At 45.9% G+C, this 23707-nt stretch overlaps 1 protein-coding gene across 5 annotated transcripts in view; it reads right to left on the bottom strand.

The window, feature by feature from the left end:
* The window catches only part of Trio (trio Rho guanine nucleotide exchange factor), a 317034-nt gene that overhangs the window by 197999 nt on the left and 95328 nt on the right, over positions 1-23707 (bottom strand). For all 5 annotated transcript variants that reach the window (XM_076551700.1, XM_076551702.1, XM_076551703.1 and 2 more), the window contains exons 2-3: positions 8356-8430; positions 3903-4017 (exon numbers count right to left, since the gene is read on the bottom strand). In XM_076551700.1, the coding sequence (XP_076407815.1) occupies positions 3903-4017; positions 8356-8430 (190 nt within the window). The remainder of the gene's footprint in view (positions 1-3902; positions 4018-8355; positions 8431-23707) is intronic.

Below are 23707 nucleotides of genomic sequence, written 5' to 3'. Positions count from 1 at the left end.
TAAGGGGATAGCAGCGGTAACCCAAACACCACAGGAGCACAGGTCACATTCACGTTCACTGGTAGGACTTGCGGCCAAAAACTGCAGTCTAGTTTACCTAGACTACCATGACAAAGGGGAAACAGAGGAGCGAGTATGGAGGGAAGAAATTCTTGCACTATTTCTGAGACAGCTACTCCATACCAAGCCCTGTGAGAGGTGCACATGAACAACCTTACTCAACACTCACAGTGACCGAAGATAGACTGGTTATCACCACCTTTCACATATCAGAAAGCCAACAGCAGACACCGAGGAATGGTCCCAGGTCATCAGCCTAGGCCTCCATCAGCACACTTCACATACAGCCATGAGCCCTACCTACACTACCTGGCCAAGAGCTAAGCCGAGGGTTATCTTTGAATCTCAGAAGAGTATTGCTGGAATAGACAGAGGTCACAAAGGCCCTCAGAACCTAGACAAAGGGAAAGCCAGGTTTGTGCCTCTCACAACCGTTCACAAATGATCACGCAAATTGTATTACAAGCAAACCTCTAGGTCCAAGAAAATGGCCACACTATTAATTTCCTGATGACATTTATTGATCCTACTATTTATCTATAAAGAGACAGACGTCTGTACTGGAGTGCTCCCGGGAGGCATTGAGCTTGAAGGACTTCAGAGGAGAGGGGACTCCGGCTGTATGCACCTCTCTCCAACAGGACCACCACAGAGCTTTCTCCATCATCGCTCGGCAGATACATCCGTTACTTGTTAATTTACTCTCTAAACAGAGCCAAACAAAATGCTATTTCTTGTCACTTGGGATTGTAAATACAAAAGGAATCAAGGTAATGAAATGAAGTGACTGCATTCAGTACATGAAGCATCATCAAACATACTCAAGTGTTTATAAGAGAAACTGCATGATGTGTGGGGTGTTATAAAATACTCCAGGGGGAAATTATGGAGAAAAACAAGATTGGTAAAATCTGATAAATGGTGAAACTCAGTTATAAGTGCATGGGTGTTCATTGCACTGTTCTACTTCTGTATGTATGCTCATAATTTTACACACACACACACACACACACACACACACACACACACACACACACACACAGTTTGAAGGGTCTGTCACCCAGATGAGCCACAATGTACATGAACTGGTTGTACAATAATATCAATGAAAAGTAAACCTTTTCCACTTAGACCAATGCAGACTTTGTAACCAGATACCCAATTATGAGTCGTGTGTACTTTTTCAACTGCTCAATTTTTTCTGAGTCACCTGAACTGAATATCAAATTCAATTTTGGGTACCAGGCATGGAACCCATGACCCTGCACATGCTAAGCATGTGCTGCAGCCTTGTGAGACGGCCACAGCCCACCCTTGCAGGCTCTGTTACCTGGTCACCGCAGACATACAGTGACTGTATTCCAATGAATATTGAAATGGAAAAGTCAAGAATATCCTCAGCAGGTTGTACCGTCAAGGGCAAAGCTGACTTTTGCTGTCTACTGCAAGGCTTGGTATCAGCGGGCACAACTACCTACCCTGGCATCGATTAAGCAGGGAAGGATAGTCACACATCACAGATTTTGGTATATTCTAGGACTTCAACTTAAAATTTTTTTTCTTAACTTTTTTTTTTTTAACCATTTAGTTGTATGTGTAGGTGTGTGATCATGGAGACCAGAAGACAACTGTATAAAGTTCCCTCCTTCCACTATGTAAGTATTAGGAGTTCAAGTCAGGCTGTTGGGCTTGATGACAAATCAGCTCTACCTGCAGAGCTCTGTTTACCTCAAACCCACGGCACTGACATCAACGGCAGTAGTCACTTTTCTCGAACCTAACGGAAAGCGCCTGCAGCAAGGAGAGTTCTTATCCTGGCTGACGGCAGCAGGATCGAGAAAGAGGCCGGGTGCACTGGGGCCACCGGGACGCTGAGAGGGATGAGTGCTGCCATGGAGCTGTCTTTCTCTGTGGTCTCTGCCAGGGGCCGTCTTCCTGCCTTACCCTGACACTGTCTCCCCGTCTTCCTCAGCTAACTTCACGTTTTCACTTCTTGCTCCTCTTCTTCCTCACCAAGAAATGAATGGACTCAGGAAGCGGTGGCCACGTCACATCCCGGAGGTTACACTGTCCTGAAATTTCCTCTGGCAAATAACTTAAGACTGTCTCACTGGAGTTCAGCTTCAAGTTTTCAGGATGTAGGCAGAGCACAGCCAGATTCTTGGCCACAATATGTCACAAATGACCTCTATCCCAGTTCATACTAGAAATCTTATTCCATCATGAAACCCCATGATCGTCTTTACATCGGTCATTCTGGTCTCCTGGAGCCCCACTGCTAGGTCCAATTGAGTGCTGCTTATGGGGTTCTAGGGTCCCCTACCTGCTGTCCTACACTTCTGCAGTCCTACAAGTTTCAATAGCCTGACCACTCAGTCAGGCAGCCACAGCAGAGGCGCCTCTGCTACCCCAAGCTTCTGTATTGGCTCCTTTCCTCACTGTTGTGACAAAATCCTGAAAAACCAACGTAGGGAAGGCAGGATTTGTCCTGACTTGTGGTCTGCAGGAGTCAACAACAGAAGAGGGCAGTGACAGGAGTGACTCCACCTGTCGGCAGCCGGACACATGGACTCATCAGGAGACAGAGACGGATCTCACAGGGGTGGGTCTCCTGGTTCCTCTTCCCTTTGTTTGCTCTAAGTACCCAAGATGGTGCCTCCCATGTACAGGGAGGGTCTTGCTTCCTCAACTAAACCTCTCCTGAACTTTCTCCTAAATACACCTGAGGTGTGTCTCCTAGGTGATTCAAAATCCAGCCACATTGAGAAGACCAACCACCACACTGACATTTTATACTCTTCTGTTGCAGGACGGATCTCTGAAAGTTACTATCCATCCCAGGTCCTACTACTTTTCCACACCCTAATTTGGGCTTCTTAAAAACATCTCTTCACTCTACCATTCATGCAGTTCATACTTCCCTGTAACATGTGCCTTTCAGGATGTAAACATCTAAGGATGTACCTTCTTCAAAGGGAGGCAAACATCCAACCTTCCACACACACCCCTCTCTTGTATCCAACATGGCTCTCCCCTTAGATTATATCTCAATTCACTCTATTTTCCAAAAGCGAACTGGAATGATGAAGTCAAGATTTTCATATAGGAGCAGGTTTCTTCCACCCATTGTATAGTCAGTTGTCCAAGCGAGACAGACATCCCCAGGTTGGGGCAGAAGCAGAGCTTGCAGTTTCCATGGGTACAGACGCGGGCCAGTTTCTCCTAACTCACTGCTCCTCCTCAGACTCCCTGGGAAACAGCAGTGCTTGCCTTTGGTGTTGGTCAACATCCACACCAAAACACTCCCTATCGCCGGTGTCTCCGATTTAATGGTGTTTCCAAACTGGTAAGCCAGTATATTAGCTGATAAGGATTTTTAATGCCTCACAAACTTCACGATACAAATCAAAAGAACATCTGTAATGCACAGAAGCTTAGCATAAAAAAGATATGGGCAGGTTGTCAAAAATAACAAGTTTCTAATGATCCAGGCAATTGGATCTTCCTTGGTATTTGACTCACTAAAGAAGACCGCCTGGTTTCTAAATTTCTAAATATCCAGCAGTGTGGGATCCTAGAATTCCAGCTAAGTGAGCATGCAAAACCCACCATGAACACTCAGTGCCCTGCACTGATAAAAGCCTGCCATCTGGTTCCTCATCCAGAGTGTTTTGAATAATTCAATAATGGTTATAAAAATAGCAATAAAAATAAAGGTGTTAACTTAATTTTACATTGATCTCCTTGGAATCAGACCTGCTCTTTACAGAGGTTTTCTAGAGAGCAGGCCACACCTCCTGTAACTGCAGAAGAAGTTGACAAGGCAGTCTCCCAGAACTTACCTAGGAATGCAGGCTAGGTATGAAATAAGTCTCCTGAGATCCTCCTGCCGTATTCTGTCATGATTGCTGCGGGCTGGAAATGTTAAAATGGGACCTCCACGCTTATCTCTACCACCTACAAAATAAACATTGGGAACATGCTTAGGCGAGGCGAGATCAGACGGAACTTTTGGCATGCCCTCACAAGTCCAGCACCGCCAGCCATCCACTGAGAAGTGCAGCTAACCTACCGCACAGTCAGAAGGGTTACAACTCCAGTGTCTGTGGCATCTTCGCCCACCTGTGTCCTCACGGACTCAGAAATTCCTGGGTTCTAAGGGTAACTGGCAGATATCAGACGACCTTGTCTTTTTCTTCTAATACACAGGAAGAACCACTTTCTTCACGTTTGGAGAGATGAGGACTCTGGTACTCCAATACAAGTGCTTTATTTACCTTAATAACCTCTTCTCTCTTTCTCCTCTCTCTAGCTCCCCCTCTCTCTAACTCTCTCTCTCTTCCCCCTCTAACTCCCCCCTCTTTCTAGCTCCCCCTCTCTCTCTAGCTCCCCCCTCTAGCCCCCCCTCTCTCTAGTTCTCCCCTCTCTCTCTAGCTTCTCTTTCTCTCCCTCTCTCTCTAGCTCCCCCCTCTAGCTCCCCCCTTTCTCTATAGCTCCCCCCTCTCTCTCGCTCCCTTACACTTTTCTTCTGTCTCCTGCATTCTAAACTTTCTTTTTTCTACCAAGGGAAATCTTATTCTCTCAGTCTTAAAGGGCAAACAAGAATGTTCTTCAAACATCACACCAATGACTGGCCTTATACAAACTGGGATCCGTGGCATCTCACTGCTCTGGCCAGGATGTTTTCATTAAACCCTTCCCCTCAGGGCTCAGGAAGCAATACAGAAAAGGAGGCAGAGGTGTAAGAGCCAGAGGTAGTGGGTGACTCCAAGAAAACAGCATCTTTCCTACAGGTCTGAGGCACACATGAACTCACAGAGACTGTAGCTGCACACTTAAGACCTGCACAGCTTAGAGCCAGACAGGGTCCCAGCACTAAGAGGGGAAGTGGATGTGGGGTCCCACCCCTAACCAAGACGTTATCTACAATCCATACCTTTGGCAAATAAAAAAATTAGTTTTTTCCAATGGAGTCTCACTGGGTATATCAACCATAACAGGGGGCAGACTCATGCCCAGGAATAGTTGGCTAACAAACTTAATGCCATGGTGGAGTTTCTGTTTTGTTTTACATATTTTGGGCTTTGGGGGGTGGTGGTGACTTATTGGTCTTTTGTTTATTCATTTTGATTTTTGTTTTTATAGGGGTTTTATTGGGGCATATTGTTTTGTTTGTTTTGAGAGAGAGAAAAGCAAGTTTGGGGGAAGGGAGGGAGAGGGGATCTGGGAGGAATTGGGATTAGAAGAAAAACATGATCAAAATACATTACATTAAATTTTTTTCAATTGAAAAAAAGAACACACAAACAAAATCACAGATGATTAGAACTGTGAAGTAAATCCAGATTCAGCTGAGGGTGGAAGGAAAGTTATGCCGAGACCAAGAAGCAGCCAAAGCACTTGGCCTTGATAGATGGAGGAAGGTTTCTCCTGGAGTCAGCTTAGCATGGCTGGACACTGAGGCAAAACCATCCCCTTTACTTTATTATTTCCAACAAGGGCAGAAAAGCAGAGAAAGAAAATCAAGCATCCCCAAGTGGACGCTCCACGGAGCTCTACAACTCTGATCATCTCTCTTCAGATCTCAAACTTTCAGCCACTGCAAAAACTCTATTTATTTTCTGTGCACACCCCGCCCCCCAATGAATGACTATTAATGTGGCTTTTACAATGTCCTAGAGTGACTGACTGTGCATTCATTCTGATCGGTAATTCGACTTGACAGAGACTGAATACGCAAACCGATCCATATGCACTGTTCAGCCACGTAAGTTATTATAACATAAACTCAACGGGAGCAACACTGAATCACAGACAGCCCTGGGCCGCACATGCTCTTTCTCAGCTAATCTTCCTGCCTCGGCCTGAGGTGCCAGAGCTTCCCGAGCTGACATTGAGACGAAAGGACTACAGAGAGTTGCCGCGCTGATGCTTCAGCTGTTGTTGAAGGCAGTGAAGGAGACACAAGGGTGACTATGCAGTGGGTTCCCGGGTCATACAGAAATCACTTTAAACAGGGTCTCACTGTGTAGCCCAGGCTACCCTCAAATCTGCAATCTCTCTGTATGCACCCATCTCCTGTCCTTCCAGGAGGAGCAGAGTGGTGCAGCAAAGGTCTCTGTGCCCAAGAGCAAGAGGGCAGAGGGCTTTCTTCTCACATCTGCACTCGGTGTTCCACACAGATGGAGCTGCAGAACTTCCTGGTGACGCCTCTTGGATTCACAAGTACAGTCTTTTAGTTAGTGAAAACCAGTGGTTTACAAACTGGTTCAAGCCATTACAGTCTCGGGTTTGGGCCCAGACAAGGCACTGTAATTAAGAGCACTTCTGTTTTTGTTATAATTGTTTTACAATTCTAGGGACTGGCCATCCTGCCTACCAAATTACAAGGTCCACAACATAACGCCAATTTATGGAGCGCCTCTGCAGGAGTACCACAATATTCCCTACTACGATACAAACTGAAGTCACAGGATAAAGTAGATGAGTGATTTCTAGGGTGGAGGAGAGGGAGTAAGTTGAAGTTCTTTGAGAAAGATAAAGATGTTCTACAAGTAGGCCATGGTAATGGTTGCACAGCCTGTGGCCACACTGAATCTACTCTTAAAAGCACTGCAGTAGTATGCAAAATTATACCATAATTAAAAAAAAAAGATAACTGAAGTTAGAAGTAAAAATTGTTTCTGAGAATCCATTCGTTCTTCGGAACGCTTCCTAAAATGACAGTGTATGTCATCAATTTATTTTCACAACTTCTCCCTCTTCCTTTCAGATTCAAGGTAACAATGGCCTCACATTGTCACGTGACCTCACGTGACCCAGTGAATTCCGGTCAGAAGCTGGGAAGTACTGAGAGTGTGGCAACACCTCTTCACTACGCTTTGCTTGCACAGCTGGTTAATGCTCCGCTGTCCTTAACCATTTAAAATGCTCTGTCCTCCTGTGTGGTCACTGCAAACCATCTCTCTCCACCAAAGCTCTAACTTTGCAGAATTAAACTTTCACTGAAGATTTATGAGAAATTCTAAGCCCGGTGGTTTTATTTTTTGATTTGTTAAAAGGCAAGAAGGTTTAGGTTTAGGTTAGTTAAATAAAAATGTCATGGTAATAAATTCTGAATTAACCGCCTAATAAGGGGATGGGGGCAAATAAAACTCAGCAGGCATCTCCATCCACCTGTCTGTACGCGCCCACCTCCTGCCCTTCCAGGAAGAGCAGGGTGGTGCAGCAGAGGTCTCGGTGCCCAGGAGCAGATGGGCAGAGGACTTTCTTCTGAGACCCAGGCTCTGAGTTCCAGGCAGATGGACCTATGGAACTTCCTCATGACGCCTCTTGGATTCACAAGTACAATCTTTTAGTTACTCCAACTTTAAAACTTTACAAAACCAGCAGTTTACAAGCTGGTATAAGACATTATATCAGGAATGACTGGGAAAGAGTAAATAAACATGACTTTCAAAACTCAGTGGATTGTAATCCATGAGTCACCAGTCTGTCTGTCTGTCTGTCTGACTGATTGCCTGTCTATCTATATCCAAGAACTTCCAACAACTCACAGCCCCTTCTTTCTGTGCACTTTTACACTCTTCACTAACCATGCAGATTTGCTGTAAATTAGATTCACTTCTCTAAAGTCAACTGACAGTCTTAAGCCTAAAAGAGTGCGCAAAGCCAAGACAAAGCAGAACACCACAGAAGTGTCATCTTAAATACATACAGAAGCACGCGCCCCTAGGTCACCCAGAACAAAGTGGTTACGGGTGCTGCACATTAAACCTGAGAGGCCACACTGTGCGGCGGGGAGGGCTTCTAACGGGGAGCCATCAGCTGGTGGAAACTGCCAGCACTTTAGAGCCAGCTGAAGATATGGCTTCTAACAACTCCAGGGATGGGTATCCATCGGGGAGACAGGAGCCTGTCCTCCCAGATGAGGGAGTCAAGAGCCGTACGGGACAAAACAGAGGTTAAAAACTCCTGAGTGTGTCTACACGGTCACACTCCCACCCAACTGCTGACACTAAGGTGTTGAGCTTTAACAAGCAGCTCTTCCACGTAACAGCTCAGGCAAAGCAACCAAATGTCTGCAGAGTGACAGCCAGACACAGTTTCATCAGCAGTGTTTGCTGGCTTATGATGTACACATGGCCTCAGAAATGCCTTGGGCATTCATTTTCAAGAATAAAAGAGTTTTTAAAGTCCACGAAATGCTGATGCTTTTATATGCTGTGGCAAGTGAGCTACTTTAAATCAAACTCTGAGCAGTCAAGTAAAGCAGATTGGAGAGTCAGATTTTACCTGAGAGATAGGCGACTTTTTCCTTCAGAATTGGCAAAACATCCATAGCTTTCATTTCATCATTTTTCCGAAATCCTGAAAGACACAGAGAGAAAACAGTCACTAGGCTGCCTGACTGACGTGTAGTGCCCATTCTACCCAGTGCCAACACCTCCACGTTCACCATGACCAATAAATCAATCAAGAAACATGACCGTGTGTGAACACATGAGACTCTGACCCCACCATTTCCTTCTATTTTAATGATGAATAACAGTCTTTATACATGTCCACAGACAGTATTCCAAAAGACTCTCAGCCACGCTAGCAATAACAATTTGTTCCCAGATGACATAATATGCAATCAGCCCCAATCATTTGCCAAATCTTCATTCTAACCTTGTAAAATTTAGATAACTGCCAAAGAAAACTGCAGCATTAGCAGCTTTCTGTGAAGCCTGCTAGTCGTAGCCCAGTACAGCCTCTAGGGGGAGCTCGAAGTCTCCTCCTCTCAGTCTTCCAAGTCTGGTTAGTTAGCAACCCTTGCCCAGCAGACAGTGGGGTCATGCACAACCCACACTGGCCAACGTTGCCTCCTGGCTCTCTCCTTCTGTGCTTTTTGGGTTGTACCCTGCAAAGGAACATCAATGGCTAAGGCAGCCGGATGCTACTCCAACTTCTGAGGTGGCCAAGGTCACTCACTAAAAACTAACTCTTCTTCACTGCAGAAAATCTCAGGAAAAAAAAAAAAAAAAAAAAAAAAAAACCATGTAACAATTTTATGTTACATAAAATCAGAACGCAGCCTGCAACTTAAGACAAGCCAACATCTAAGTAGAATGAACTGTGGCCAAAACATGCCCAGCCTGCTCACCTAGGAATGGGGGATACAAATTTTTCTTACTCATGGTCAGGCCTTAGGACCTGTCTTGGACTCTTCCAGAGGTAACCAGTCTAAGGCCAGGTGCCCATTACAACTAATACTACAACTGCCAACACTAACAGATACTCTGGGGAAAAAGATCGCTTTCCCATCCCCGTTTTTCTGGCTTTGTCAAAGAGTACAAGAAAAAGATCCAAAATGTTATCTTGGCCACATGTCTGGTGAAAGATGTAAATGTTATCTTGACCACCCAACCGGTAAAAGATGTAGACCAAGAATTTAAAAGTATTAAATGAATTGATTTCTAGTGTGCGTAACTGACCCAGCCTTGGTATGTCCATATACACATGGACGCTAACCAGGCATGCTGTTAACCAGGCAAGCTGCCACACACCTGTGATTCCAGGAGGATCCCTAGGTCAAGGCCACCCTGGGCTACGTGTCAATTCTCTGTCAAGGCACTGGAGTGTGCACTTGGAAAAAGGGAATGGTGTTGAGTTTACTTTTCCTTACTCTGCCTGTTAGTGAGGACAAGGCCCAGTGTAAGCCCGAGGAGCTGTTAAAACAAGAACTAGGTTATACTCAGGGTTGTGCTGCAGTGGTTGAAACAAAGAGAGAAAATCGGGGAAAAGAAGACTCAATTCCAGTGAATCAACTTCAGTGGCCCAAGCTTCTAGCTTTTCCTGAGCCTTGCATATGAAGAGCAAGTTTTGGGTGCTTCTTCTAAAAAATCAAACATTGGAGCCAGACGGTGGTGGCGTATGTCTTTAACCCCAGCACTCAGGAGGCAGAGGCAGGTGACAAGGACCAAGGCTCTGAGAGAACTTTCTGGCATGACCCATCCAGGTACTGATAAACTTGTCCCAGAGCTCAGGTCTCCAGGTCACCAGGCCGCTTTACTTTCCAAACATACCATTGCTGTGTGCTGGTAACCCACCAGAGGGGGAAACACCTGAGCCAGGAGTTCTGTAATTTCATTCTGCGTCCCTACAAAACTCTTGAATGAATGCAATCTAGTCTCCACAGCTCTGTCTGTCACTGTGACTCACTGCAAGGACTTGAGTGCACTGGTGGGTAAAGGTGGCAGTGTGGAAGGTGCAAAAGCATTAGTCTGACAACAGCCTTCCAGACCACAGTCCACAGGCTGTAGACAAGGCAGGTTAGGAGAAGTTTTCTAAGCTGCAGGGCCCCATGAGAATGAGGAGATCTGCAGCTGCTATAGATCAAACCTAAAGGTGACTGACAAGAGAAGTCCCTTCCCACTGTTCAGAAAGAGGATGCACACTTCCCATGTTCTCACAGTCTTACAAGCCAATGCTCACTCAGACCCATCCACCTGACAAAACCCTCAAAGAAGTGAGTGCCACTGCCTGCTGTCCTCAGCTCCGCACTGTAGCACCCGAGCAGTCACGAAATCCCCAACGGAAGACTGCCCTTCACCCAGTGCTGAGGATACATCAGGAAAGGGCTATGTGACTTGGGCCATAATTCCAAAGCTTTCTTGACCATGACTGATGTCCTTCTGAACGACATCCATTTATTGATGACCATGATGGAGTAGATAACACAAGTTAGAGTTGCTGTATTTCAGGCCACCACACAGGAAGAAAAACATACTGGTTTGAGCTCAATATGCAGAAAGAAAAATGTACTAGAAAAACCTCAACTTCCTATGCTCCACTGTGATCGACAGACTCGCTCCCTGATGACCTCATCTTTAGTTTCCCAGAGCTGCAGTCGGTGACTTTTATCAATCCCCCAATTTCCCCATCTAATTAAACAGAAGTCTTCCTGAGAGGAAAGGCAAGGGGGTCAGTGACAAATGTAAAGCGTGTTACATTTTCACTGTTACATATCCGTATGTCCAAACACTGACAGATCATCCAACCCCACCAGCTTGTGATGTCTGGTTGATTATTCTACAGTAAAGGGACACAGGGAAGAAATAAAAAAGAGAAGGAATATAAAGGTAACCACACAAAGAAACTGAGTGTATGGCTAATATGATGATGGTCACCAAGTACTATTCTAAATTTCATGTCCAGGTTCTAAAAAACCACCCACTAAGGATAAGACTCAGAAGCATGGATAAGTTCTGAAACTGCAGCAACTAGATCATCTAACTCAATAAAAAGCAGAAAAGGCTAAAAACCTAACCACAAAGGCACCTCTGATCAAAAAGGTAGGTTCTCGCCCATTCCCTAGAGAGAGAGCTATTTATGAAAACAAGAGTGTGCGGCTGTTTAAAAATAAGTTTTCTTAAAAAGTAAAAATAAATGGCTTTTTCTTGCCCCACAGGTTCTAGACCACACCACAGAAGGGCCCAATTCCTAAAACTTTTTTGATTCATGAATTAGAAGGGTTTCGCTGCTGGACTCAATGACCTTCACTTGGAAGCATTTCCTCTTCCTAGGGCCACAGGGAGGTTACCCAGCCGCAAACACCATTTGAAGAGGTCCTTCTGAGAACCCACACCACATTTCTGTGCCAGAGACTGGGAGGCAGAAACATTTTTACAGGAGGGTCTGCTGATGGACAAAAGGAATACACAGAGGAGGATGGAGAGAAAGGGTGGCCAGGAGGCAGGGATGGTCAATGGCCCAATCAGGGGCGTTTAGTTGGTCCATTTTTAAGTTACATAAAACCTGCAATAGAGAGCAGAGAACGACAGGGAAGCCACCGAGGAACTCGATGAAACGCTAGCGGGGACAGTGATGCCCCCAGACTCGGACTCAACGACAAGCGACACGTACTTCTGGAGTCAGGCCTACAGTGTGTATGTTCAGAATGCTCACAACAGCCTCTGCAATCAGGAGTTGATTATCAACGGAAACCATTGTGTAAGCAGGGCTCAGTGAATTTCTTTCTAGCTTCAAGTTCATTCTCTCCCTCCCTCCTTCTTCAAATGTGAATATTTAAATATTTTAATATATTCATTTTAAGACAGCTGCACCCTGAAGTTAAACACTATAGTATCTGTCCAAATGGATTCTGTTAGGGATTTACAATGCTATCTGACCAGGAGCATGTCAATCTGGGATAAACGCTAAGCCCATGCTCCTGGGTCTCTCCTGTTTCTTAAAGTGACAAATATAATGTCCAGCAAATGGATATTCTTTGTCTTTCTCATTTCAGCCAACTTGCTTTGGACAGAACTAGGTGCAAAGTACTCAAAACCTCCAGGTGCTGGAAATGAACAGAGCCTAACTCCCTCCTGGTACTCTACCAGTGTCCCACAGGACTTTCTACTTTCAGTTTGTGAAAGATCAGCTCTGTGCGTTTAGCCTTCAATCGTACTACAATTGCAACTGTAAGAGGGAAAACCACCCTCTTCACCCTGGGAGGAAAATTCCCACAGTCATTGTCCAGCAACGGGAAATCTTTTAGATGAAACAGTGGGCTGGAACACCAACAACCTAACAGCCCAGTGGTCACAGCAAACGCCCACTTCGGGTCCTCGGACCCTGTGGTGAGCGCTGCAGCGTCACTCTGACAGAACCTTTCCCAGCCAGTCACTGAGAGTGCTCACTCCATCGGTCACTACTGTGGCCTTCAATTTTCAACATCAACCAACAGAAAAGGGACGACAGTCCTCCATCTTGTTCTCTCGCAGGAGCACGAGGGCCACGGAAGTGTGAGAGCTGGTGCAGCTCACATCCCAGTAGCTCTTTCCAGGTCTCGACACAGATCTAAGCCACAACTAATCCAGTCAGTTAAAGAGTAAGTCAACTTTTAAACTAAAACAGCGTCTCTTGGTAACCCACTCAGGACTTTAGTATCCACTCAGTCTTTCAGTAATCCACTCAGGACCTATAGCCGACTTTAGTGATTTTTAATTTTACATAATCATTCCTTTAGTTAAATTATTTTTTTTTCTTCTAGTAAAACGTGGAATTGAAAGCCCCAATTACTCCTCCACAGACGGAGCTTCTGATGAAGCTGCATCAGTGTCTTGCTCCGAATTCTGCCATGTCGCCCACAAACTGCTTCCCAGGCACCTCAGGGTCTCACTAGCCTGCTGGCTACCCCACGTCACATTTATTAAACTGAAAAATTGCCTGTAGTAAAGACTGAAGCAAATCTTACGGAAACACAGGTTGTACCATAAATAAGACTAATAAATAAGCAGTATTCTAAAGCAACTACAAGAAAAATGTGAAATAGGAAGCTGGTAGTTTCTTGCTTACTGAGGAGCATCGGTGGTAATTACCAATTTTACTCATTAGTTAATTGGCAGACACTTGGCGAGTGCACAGAGCCCCTGAACACAAAGGGCAGGGTGATAAGTCTCCACATCTGCGAGATGGCTCCGCCCTCGCTCCACTTGCAGAAAAGGGTGACGTCACCCTCTCTGAGCAAGCCGCCTCACTGCAGAGCCTGCAGGATCCTGCTCTAGTGCAGGGAGGCAGTGTGAGCACTGTGGGGGTTCAGCTGTGCACACCTCTAGATCAGTGTCTCACAGGAAGGAAGCATTTTAACCAGCCCCAATCTTCTGTGAACGTACTTAATTATGAAAGAATATTAGGAACCAAAGGTTAAACCTTCACTCGTACTCATACATAAAAAATCCAAACACAATCAGTTGGTGCCTGTGCCATTTTTACAAAAATATATGGCCACAACCCACACTCACAAATTGTATCTGAAAATGAATCACACACATCAGGAATGCGGGTATGTTCACTGACTACCACATTATAATCACATGGTAATATGGATTCTAATTTTTAATAATAACCACTACCACTTTAATAACCACCTGATTGGCTAATTCATCCTGGCTTAGAAGAGATAGCCTATAAAATCATACTGTTAAGGGCTAAAGAAGAATGTACGTTTTACTGATTCAAGGAAATGTCAACTTATAATAGCTCTGGCTTTTAATTTCTTACCCACAAAATATACAGGACAAGCTGAATTACCAAAAAAGACCAAAGGCTTGTTAGGGTATTATAAATGCCTTAAAATAAAGGAAACAATCAGTAGACTTTGTTGATGTTTTAACCATGCATTAATGGTGCACTGGAAGTTAATTTATAAATATATAATGGTCCAGTAGTCCAAAGGCATTATAAAGGGGGGGGGGCCTCTAACCTCTTCCAATTTCACAAATTAAGAAGGAACTGCCTGTCTGTGAGCCCCTTCATCTTCTAATGGCCAGACTAGCACAGGGGCATACAGAGAAAATGTATTCCTGTGGCTATCTACTGCAAAAGAAAGAGCACAGACACCTGCCCCTCCCAGCCACACCGTGTGTGTGTGTGTGTGTGTGTGTGTGTGTGTGTGTGTGTGTGTGTGTGTGTGTGCGCGCGCACGCGCGCGTGTGCTCGCGCAGCCTGACAGCAGATACCACCCTGGTTACACATGTGTATCTCATTCATGTACACATAAAGAACCTGAAGGAATGAACCAGAGTGATAAAACGTGATCTCTGAGCTATGTGAATGGATACCAGCCCAAGCAAGATTGATTGCTGAAAGAAATCCTGTTCAATTATTACATCAAACACTTCATTCCTTTCAATAGTCATGCCTGGGCTTCCCTGGCCCTCCGGCCTCCCCTCCCCTTCCTGGCCAGTGTTTCTGTCCTCTGCCATCTTTCTGGCCAGTGTCCCCACAGGTGGCCTTTCTGTATCTGTGATCAGTGTCCAACAGCCCCTAAGATCCCACCACTCTCCCCAAAATGAGGTTTCTAGCACACACCTGCTTTTACTATTCCCCCTGACAGTTTCCCACGGTGCTCCTCGGTGGCTTCTTGGTGCCCTGACGTAAAATACCGGCTCCCTGACCTGACACAGAATCAGTCCTTCGGCTGGGACATCTGGGCACCTGTGCAGCCTCACTGGCTTGCCAATGGTTAATCTCTCCCAAGGGGAAAATAAAAAGAACCCCAAGCACCTGATCAGCCCCTGGCCCTCTGAGCTCCTACAGACACCACTAGAGCCCCACTCTCAATCACTCCTGCTCCCGGCACACTTCACCACCAGACCCTGTTGCTGGGTTCCTAACCCCTGTGCTCCCTTAACACCCACGCCTCTGTCACAACATGGAAACGATCTATTAGTGGTCGGTACGCCCTGCAGGACAGAGGGTCACAAGGCACTACATCCCACTGCGTGGGGAACACAGTGAACGCTGGGAAAAATGTAAAAAACCAACCAACCAAAGGGCCACTGAGCCCTAGGTAAACACCTTTTGCAGCTGGCAATTTTCAGCGCCAGTCCACAAATGGGGTCCTGAGTGGAGTCCACCAAGTCACAGAACTAACCATATCCTGAAGCCACCAACCAGCTCACAATGGCCGGGCACTTAAAGTGACTCATTCTCTCCGTGTCTGATGTGTTCAATGACTAGTACATAACAGTATGCTTACAATTCCTTCCTTTATATTTTAAGGTTGGAAAGAGTTTTACTTTGAAACTTTGACAATGTAATTAATAAATTATTTTCTGTCCTAATCACTCTCCCCGCAACTCTCTGATGGGAAGGGTAGACCATGCCAAGGGAGAAGAACTCAGAGGCTGTTCCCTTCAGCACCCCCACAAGCAAAGAGGGTGCAGGGTTGTAGGGATGCAGGGGCCACACAGCCCTCAGAGCCCTGCTTCTCTGCAGTGAGGGTTTTCACCCGAGGAAATGCTTTAGTCATGAGGCTTTGTAACCAGCCCAGGCATGAGGGCATGAGCAAGCCACATCAACTCCACACAACTCAAAACAGAACTTCTTTGTTTTACATGTCAGCACATACGTGTCCCAAGTCCCTGGGCACCGGAAGGCACAAGTAGGGCAGCTTACAGAATCCACAGGTGGCTGCCATGTTTTTGGCTACAGGAACTGAACACAAGTTAAGCTTTCTGTGATTGCCGGGCATCACACCAGCAACACTACAGAGCATTGGCTTGGCCTCAGTCATGTTCTCCTGCCTGCCAGTGACCATCACTAGGACAGACAGACAACAACTAAGCAGAGCCAAGGATTTCAGGACTTTCGGATTTCCACAAGAACAAGAACTTGATCCCCAGCCATAAACCCAGATTCGGCTTGAAACTCGGATTATTGCAGCTGATCTTCACACCGGGGTCCCCAACCCACACCACCTTAGCTCCTGCCCACTTTGAAACAACAAAGTTTTTTTTTTTTTTTATGTTTGTTTCTTGAGACAGGGTCTCTATGTAGCCCTAGCTGTCCTGGAATTCACAGAGATCCACCTTCCTCTGCCTCCCCAGAGTTCTGGGATTAAAGTTCTGCAAGCCATCATAATCTGCCAACAATGAAATGTCTAACTTTACTAACATCAGAATTCTCAATTTGGCCTCAGACTTGGGTTATGAACAGGGACTTCCTCCCAGGCTCCAGGGACCCGCTGATAAGTGCCTATCAATCCCTCTGCCTTTAAGACACTGTGCACAAGAGTTTCCCATCTCTGAGGAAATGTAATCAAGGCTAAGAGTCTTAATAAGTAATCAATTAATTTGATTGGCCATTAGTTACATCTAAACAGCACTTAGATCATTATCCTGTTCATACATAAACCAAAGTTTCTAAATATTCAGCAAAATTAAGATATTGTAGGTCTGCTACCACTACAAAACACACCAGTAAGTCTTTGACCCTTAAAATATATCAATAAGGTAAATACCATAAGTAACCAAATGTTTAGTTGAATATTAAAAACTATTTCCACTTCAAAAGCCATGAATTTAATTCCAACATGAAACTCACTAGAAAGATGTATCTTTAACAACGTCCAAAAATATGGCAAAACTTTCTATGAACAGCTCATCCCCCAACAGAGCTTTGAACAATTGTAGTTCACTTGCCAATCATGTTCAGACAGAATATTTACATGCACTGCTCCGCTAAGCCTGGGGGATTCCCCCAAACCGCCCAGTTGCAGTCTGAAGAAGTTTATCATCTTTGTATTATCTAATACAAATAAAAACATGCGTGAGAGCCACAATAGCCTTGACTGTACACGCATGGGTCAGTCTGACAGGTGTGTATCGAGATACACATTGCTGTTACTGATCTGAGGTGGAGATGCTGTGGATTGGCCAGACAAACCCAACCGCAGACATCACTGTCTCCACTGGAGCACTGTGACAACCCAACTGCAGACATCACTGTCTCCACTGGAGCACTGTGACAACCCAACCACAGACATCACTGTCTCCACTGGAGCACTGTGACAACCCAACCACGGACATCACTGCCTCCACTGGAGCAGTGTATCAAACCCAACTTCAGACATCACTGTCTCCACTGGAGCACTGTGACAACCCAACCGCAGACATCACTGTCTCCACTGGAGCACTGTGACAACCCAACTGCAGACATCACTGTCTCCACTGGAGCACTGTGACAACCCAACTGCAGACATCACTGTCTCCACTGGAGCACTGTGACAACCCAACTGCAGACATCACTGTCTCCACTGGAGCAGTGTATCAAACCCAACTGCAGACATCACTGTCTCCACTGGAGCACTGTGACAACCCAACTGCAGACATCACTGTCTCCACTGGAGCACTGTGACAACCCAACTGCAGACATCACTGCCTCCACTGGAGCAGTGTATCAAACCCAACTGCAGACATCACTGCTTCCACTGGAGCAGTGTATCAAACCCAACTGCAGACATCACTGTCTCCACTGGAGCAGTGTATCAAACCCAACTGCAGACATCACTGTCTCCACTGGAGCACTGTGACAAACCAACCACAGACATCACTGCCTCCACTGGAGCACTGTGACAAACCAACTGCAGACATCACTGCCTCCACTGGAGCAGTGTATCAAACCCAACTGCAGACATCACTGTCTCCACTGGAGCACTGTGTCATCACTGGCATAAAACAGACCCAGACAAGAACGTAAACTTTGAACATGGGGGCCCGAGATGAAACTTTAAGTGGTCAGAAACTGACACCATTGGTTCCATGTTCCTATCAACCTAATCACCCTTGACAATTCTGTTTCTGTCTTAGTGTGGGTTGTAGTTCATCTGCACTGTGAGGAACCAATCGAAACCAAGGCAGATCATCCAGAGAAAGTAGAAGCATGTAAGAAACCCAATGAGGGCAATTCTGCAGCCCTTAAAAGAGACAACTCAAGAACAACTCATGCTTGCCACTTGTCTGATTTTAGGCTGAATTCTAAATGTATAGTAAAGTCTGAGGTTTTCTTCCAGGTCTTTCTATGTGGTGGGCAATGTGACTGATGAAGAAATATTAGCCCTCTAGGAATTCTGGCTTCCTGTCCAAGCAACAAGACCAGCCTAACTTTGCTCATGGGTAATGAACCTGTCCAGCTGCCTCCAGATTATAGCTTTAGACCAATGTGGGCGGCATGCAGCCTTGCAAGTTCAAGTCATTAATTTACTCGCATTCACTCAGGCTTAGTGCCCTGCCCTACCCCATTTCAAAGCAGGGAAATGACATCGGCTAGGCCTGGGTGACTTACTTTCCTGCTGAATCCTGGGAGAGAGGGCTAAGACACTGCAAAGAAGGTTGAGAAAAGCAATGCATCTGCTAATACTAACACACAGGAGCATGTCATTTCCATCCCCTACCCACCACCCTCAATCCACCACTGTCTCAATCTCCTACCATTTCAAATCCTCTCCACATATGCAGAAAAGCCAGGGCTTTTTAAAGTCAGAATAAAAGAGAATTGTTAAGTGGAAAAAAAAGTCTAGTAACATTCATAGAGAAATAACTGTATGTTTGTGAGGTATATATGCCCGCTTGCATGGGTGCCCACGTGTGTGTGGGTGCACACATGTGTTCGTGCATATGGAGGCCAGCAGTTGATGGCAGCTACCTTCCTGGATTGCTCTCCACCTAATACACTGAGGCAGGGTCTCACTGAACCCAGTGCTCCCCTGGTTAGCCTAGTCTGGTTCTCAGCTTGCTTCAGGGATTCCCTCCATGTCTGTCAGCATTCAGGCATCTTAATGCTCGTCCTCATGCCGAGGGGCAAGAGTTTATACACTGATCTACCTCCCTAAACTAGTAAATAAGAATGGACCAACGTGGAATGACTGGCCTCCCTCTTGGGATCATTATGTATCTTCACTAATCCAGAGGAAGATGCTTGCTGGGTACAAAGGCCAGCAGTATCTGAGAAGGGGGAGAAGAGGAGGGATGTTACCCTAAGAATCCTCTGCTTGAGGACCCGGGTCAACTTTGGGACATGGCTACCTTGCCTATAATGCCTCGCCTTCTTTGATTTTCTCTGGAGATGCTGGAACTTGGAAAATGGAAGCCAGTACAGGCTCGGCACACCTTGGCCATGGTTCCTGCGGCTCACTTAGAGCAGGGCTGTGGACTCTGGGCAGCTGGAGCAATCCTCTCCTGCTCTGACCATCTTGACATGACAGGGTACCTGGACACTGGGGAAGAGCAGAGGCCTCAGGTATATGTTCAATGCTGGGGCCACACAGCCGCCTCCTCTTCTCTTGTCCTAAGTCTCTTTCAATAAATTGTGAGGGGGGAGGGAGCGGGAGAGAGATTCAGACTTTGGCAACTCCACAGAGCAGCATGGTGTGTGGTGGCGACTCCGCTTTCCTCGTTCATTCTCCTAAATACTGTCACTCACAGGAAGCACGTCACAGTATCTACCAAAAACACAGGGAATCCTTTTGCAAACCAAACCTGGTATGAGTGACGGAACTGGGAATGCCAAAGGGCATTTAAGTAAGTGTGGTACAACCACCCCTCACTCGCTAGCTCTCTCCGTACACAACCCTACACTGAGACCTCCGCAGTTCCCTGATCCAGGCCTGCACCTAGAGGTTATAAGCCGTAGGAGGACACGGAGGTGGGGGGGGGGGTCGAGAAGGTTCAGGGACAGTGGTGGGGCAGGGGTGAGTGAGCCCTGCATGTTTTACGTGTGTCACCTGAGAGCAATACCACAGTCAGGAGTCATGTCGAGCTCCAAGCCAGACGGAGCTCAGGAACCAAGTTGTCTGGGCAGCCTCCCTGTGAGTGACGCTGAAGAGGCTAAGTTTCCCATGCCTTCCATGCCTATCTATGAAATGGGGAGCCTAGGATAGCTTCACCTCCCACAAGGCTGGGTCTAATAAAAAAGAGGTACTACTGAGGCAGATGAAAGGAGAATCAAAGGCAGATGGGAAGGGAAAGAAAGGAACGTCTCACTCCACTGTCCGGTTGAGGCTTCTCAACAACTGAGAGTCAAGAATTCTAGCTATAAGAATTAACAAATCTGTTATAAAATTTGCCAATATAAAGACTGTATTCCTTTTGTACAGAGATATGTTCCACAGGAATGGTAGAATAGAATGAACATGGTTAAGGCTGAACTGTGGATGACCCTAAGTGTGGCCTTAACCCCTTCCCCAGCTGGAAACCTGCAATTTTCTGGGAATCTCACAAACAAGACCAGAAACTTCATTCGCAGAAGGGAAAATAAAGTTTTAACTCTTTGTTTAGCCTGGGACCTATGGTTTTATCAGTCTGTAAACCAACCTGATGAACCTCAGGAAATACTATTACAACTTTATTTACCAAAACCTAAAAAGAAAAAAGATCAAAGTTCTTAGCAACATTTCCAGATGAAACTTTAGAAGTCACCAAATGGCTGTTCTTGAGATGCTGGCCTGCAACTCTCCTGTGAAGCCCACACACAATTCCAGGGATGGGGACACACACACACACACACACACACACACACACACACACACACACACACACAGAGCACGCAACGCTCATGCTTAATCTATATCCAAATCCCTTACCAACTCCAGCTCTGCTTCCCACTGACTGCTCCTGAAATTCTTTTTTGTGGCAAAGTCAAGAATCCTGATTTCACCTGCATGGCGTCTCTGACAAGCACTCCTCCAGCTCTAACAGGGGGCATGGAGGAGCTGTGTCCAGCTCCTGCTCCCAAGACTGCAGCTAACAAGCCCCCTCCCTCCCCCTGGCAGAGCCTGTATGAGGAAGGGCTCATCCCTGGATGCCTGTGCTGCTTGAAAAAGCTGGTCTGGGAACCTGTCACTCATTCACCTCAGAACAGTTAGTGTTCTATAGGGTGAGGGACCATTACTTGCAAAGGAAAGACCAGGTCTGAGACACAGTCACTGTCTAAGGCCACACCCCCACCCCAACAAAGGCATATTTTAAAAATCAACACAGGCATGGTACACTAACCTTGGAAATTTCCTTCTGAGACCAACTATAACTAATCTAACAAGCTGTGAGGTAATCCCAACAGCAGAGTACTCTTCAGAGTTCTCCTTCCAAGCGATCATTCCTCACCCGACCTGCACACAGTATTCCCAGGTCCCTGCCTTGCCATGGCAAGAGCATGCCAGATACAACTGGAGATAAAAGGAGGGAGCCTACCTCACTGCCTGAAGGGAACGAAAACCAACAACTCGCCTCTGCTCTCGCTTCCTTTGCCTCTTACAGGAGCCTGCGCATTAGTGTGAGCAACTCCATTCCTCCTTGAAGATGGAGGGGAGCAGGACTGTCGAACCGCCGTGACCTCCGGGAAATAGGGAGGCCACGGTGGGCTTGTGGGACTCAGCTTCCCTTTATGCCCCATTTTTAATAGATAGCCAAACACAAACAAGATCTTGCCCGCCCTTGGCTTCACCCTGTAGTGAGCCGGTGGGCAAAACTGCTGCCCTCAGCCCACTCTACAGGCAGGAGCCATTGGAAAACAACTCTGTAATGTGATGAGAAAATACACTAGGTTTTTCTTGAAAGTCAAACCAGGTGGTTTTCTGGAAGCTGATGGCATGACATCAGTCAGCTCTGCAACCAAAACACTGTGCAACCTTCAAAACCTTCCGATGGGAAGGACAAGGAGTTGCTATTATAGTAAAAACACTCAGAGCCCTGGTGCTCCAAATACTCAATTATTCAGTGAGCAGTACAACAGATGGGCTTTCAAGTCGATTGTTCTATTCCAGTTATTCCAACACACTGGACCACAGACAGGAAAAAGAACCCCCGAGTGACCTTCACACATGAAGGTATAGGTACATGTATATGTTTTGTGTACATGTCTGAAGCCACCCCCTTGTTTAAGCAGTGCCAATACCTCGGAGGCCCTCATCCAGCCACTGGCTCTAGACTAAGGCTGTATCGACTTCTTAGAGTAATCACTCATTCCTTGCTTTTCTTTGTGATTCTGCTTCGTTTACCTGTCTTTGGTCTTTACATGTATGCAACTGCACCGTGTCCATTCATCTGCAGCTCACCTTGACCCACGTGCATGCTGACCTTCATGTAACATGATTACACATGGAGTGTTTCCTCTGCCTGCCATTATAAACAGCAGCAGAGAACGGTCCTAACTATGTAACTGGAACTCGTCGCCAGAGCACCTCTGGGCACAAGGTGAAATTCATACTCCTAGTCGAGTTCCTCAACTTAAATTCCTCAAGTTGCTCTCTACTCCCTCTTTAAAACTTGCACTGTCTGTAAGAGAGGTCATTTTTTCATGGATGTAACCATGTTGCCTTTTACCAAAATAACTTTTTAAAAAGAAACAAAAACAAAACAAATAGGTTAGTGTCCAAGAGACTGATCTGAAACCACTTCTGGTTTGCAAATTCTAAAATGGGTGTTTGTATTTCACCATCCATATCTGATTGAAAGAACAGGATATCCCAGATGTTTCCCTTTCTATTTCTATCCTAATTGAATTCCCTTAATAGTTCCTCCTACTTGAGATCCTGAATAACAGCTGCCAAGAAGGAACTGTCAGGGACCTGCTTGTCTCTGTCCCTGACTTCCAATGGCCAGGGACTTTACAAACTGTTGGAGAAAGCATGTTGTTTCTCAATTTCAGAAATAAATTTTCTCAGGTTAATAATGCTATAAATTGGCATTATGGTCCCAGGGAGCTCATAAATTCCTCTTTAGTGCACAATAACCACTGTTGTGAGCTGGAGCAGAAACAGGAGACCAAGCTACAAAGCTTCCTGCCCTTCTCCAATGGAACAGTCTTCCACACGCCTCCCACTCTCAGAGTGTCCTTCCACCACAGGAGCCTCACCTGACTCTGCTGGAGTGACACCTTCATCTCCTACCCAATGAAGACTTCTTTATACCCCCTAAAGTCTTAAGGATCCCACACTAGTTTGTGTGGGCTCTGGCTATTAACCGCTATTCTACCCATATCACAGACACATAATTCATGGATACTTATCATATCACAAATTCAATCTGAGGAAAGTTTCAAATAACTGTTTAGACTGGAGAGATGACTTAGCCATTAAGAGTACACAGTGTTCTTGCAGAGGACCCAAATTTGGTTCCCAGGAATTACCATGTCTGCCTGCATGCTGCCATGCTCCCTGCCATGATGACAATGGACTAAACCTCTGAAACTGTAAGCAAGTCCCAATTGAATGCTTTTCTTTATAACAGTTGCCATGATGCTGGGCAGTAGTGGCGCACACCTTTAATCCCAGCACTCAGGAGGCAGAGGCAGGCAGATCTCTGTGAGTTTGAGACCAGTC

Source organism: Peromyscus maniculatus, chromosome 15 (assembly GCF_049852395.1).
Source record: "Peromyscus maniculatus bairdii isolate BWxNUB_F1_BW_parent chromosome 15, HU_Pman_BW_mat_3.1, whole genome shotgun sequence".
In the NCBI taxonomy this organism is placed as follows: domain Eukaryota; kingdom Metazoa; phylum Chordata; class Mammalia; order Rodentia; family Cricetidae; genus Peromyscus; species Peromyscus maniculatus.
Note: the sequence above shows the minus strand (reverse complement) of the source record. Positions and strands in the feature narration are given on the sequence as shown.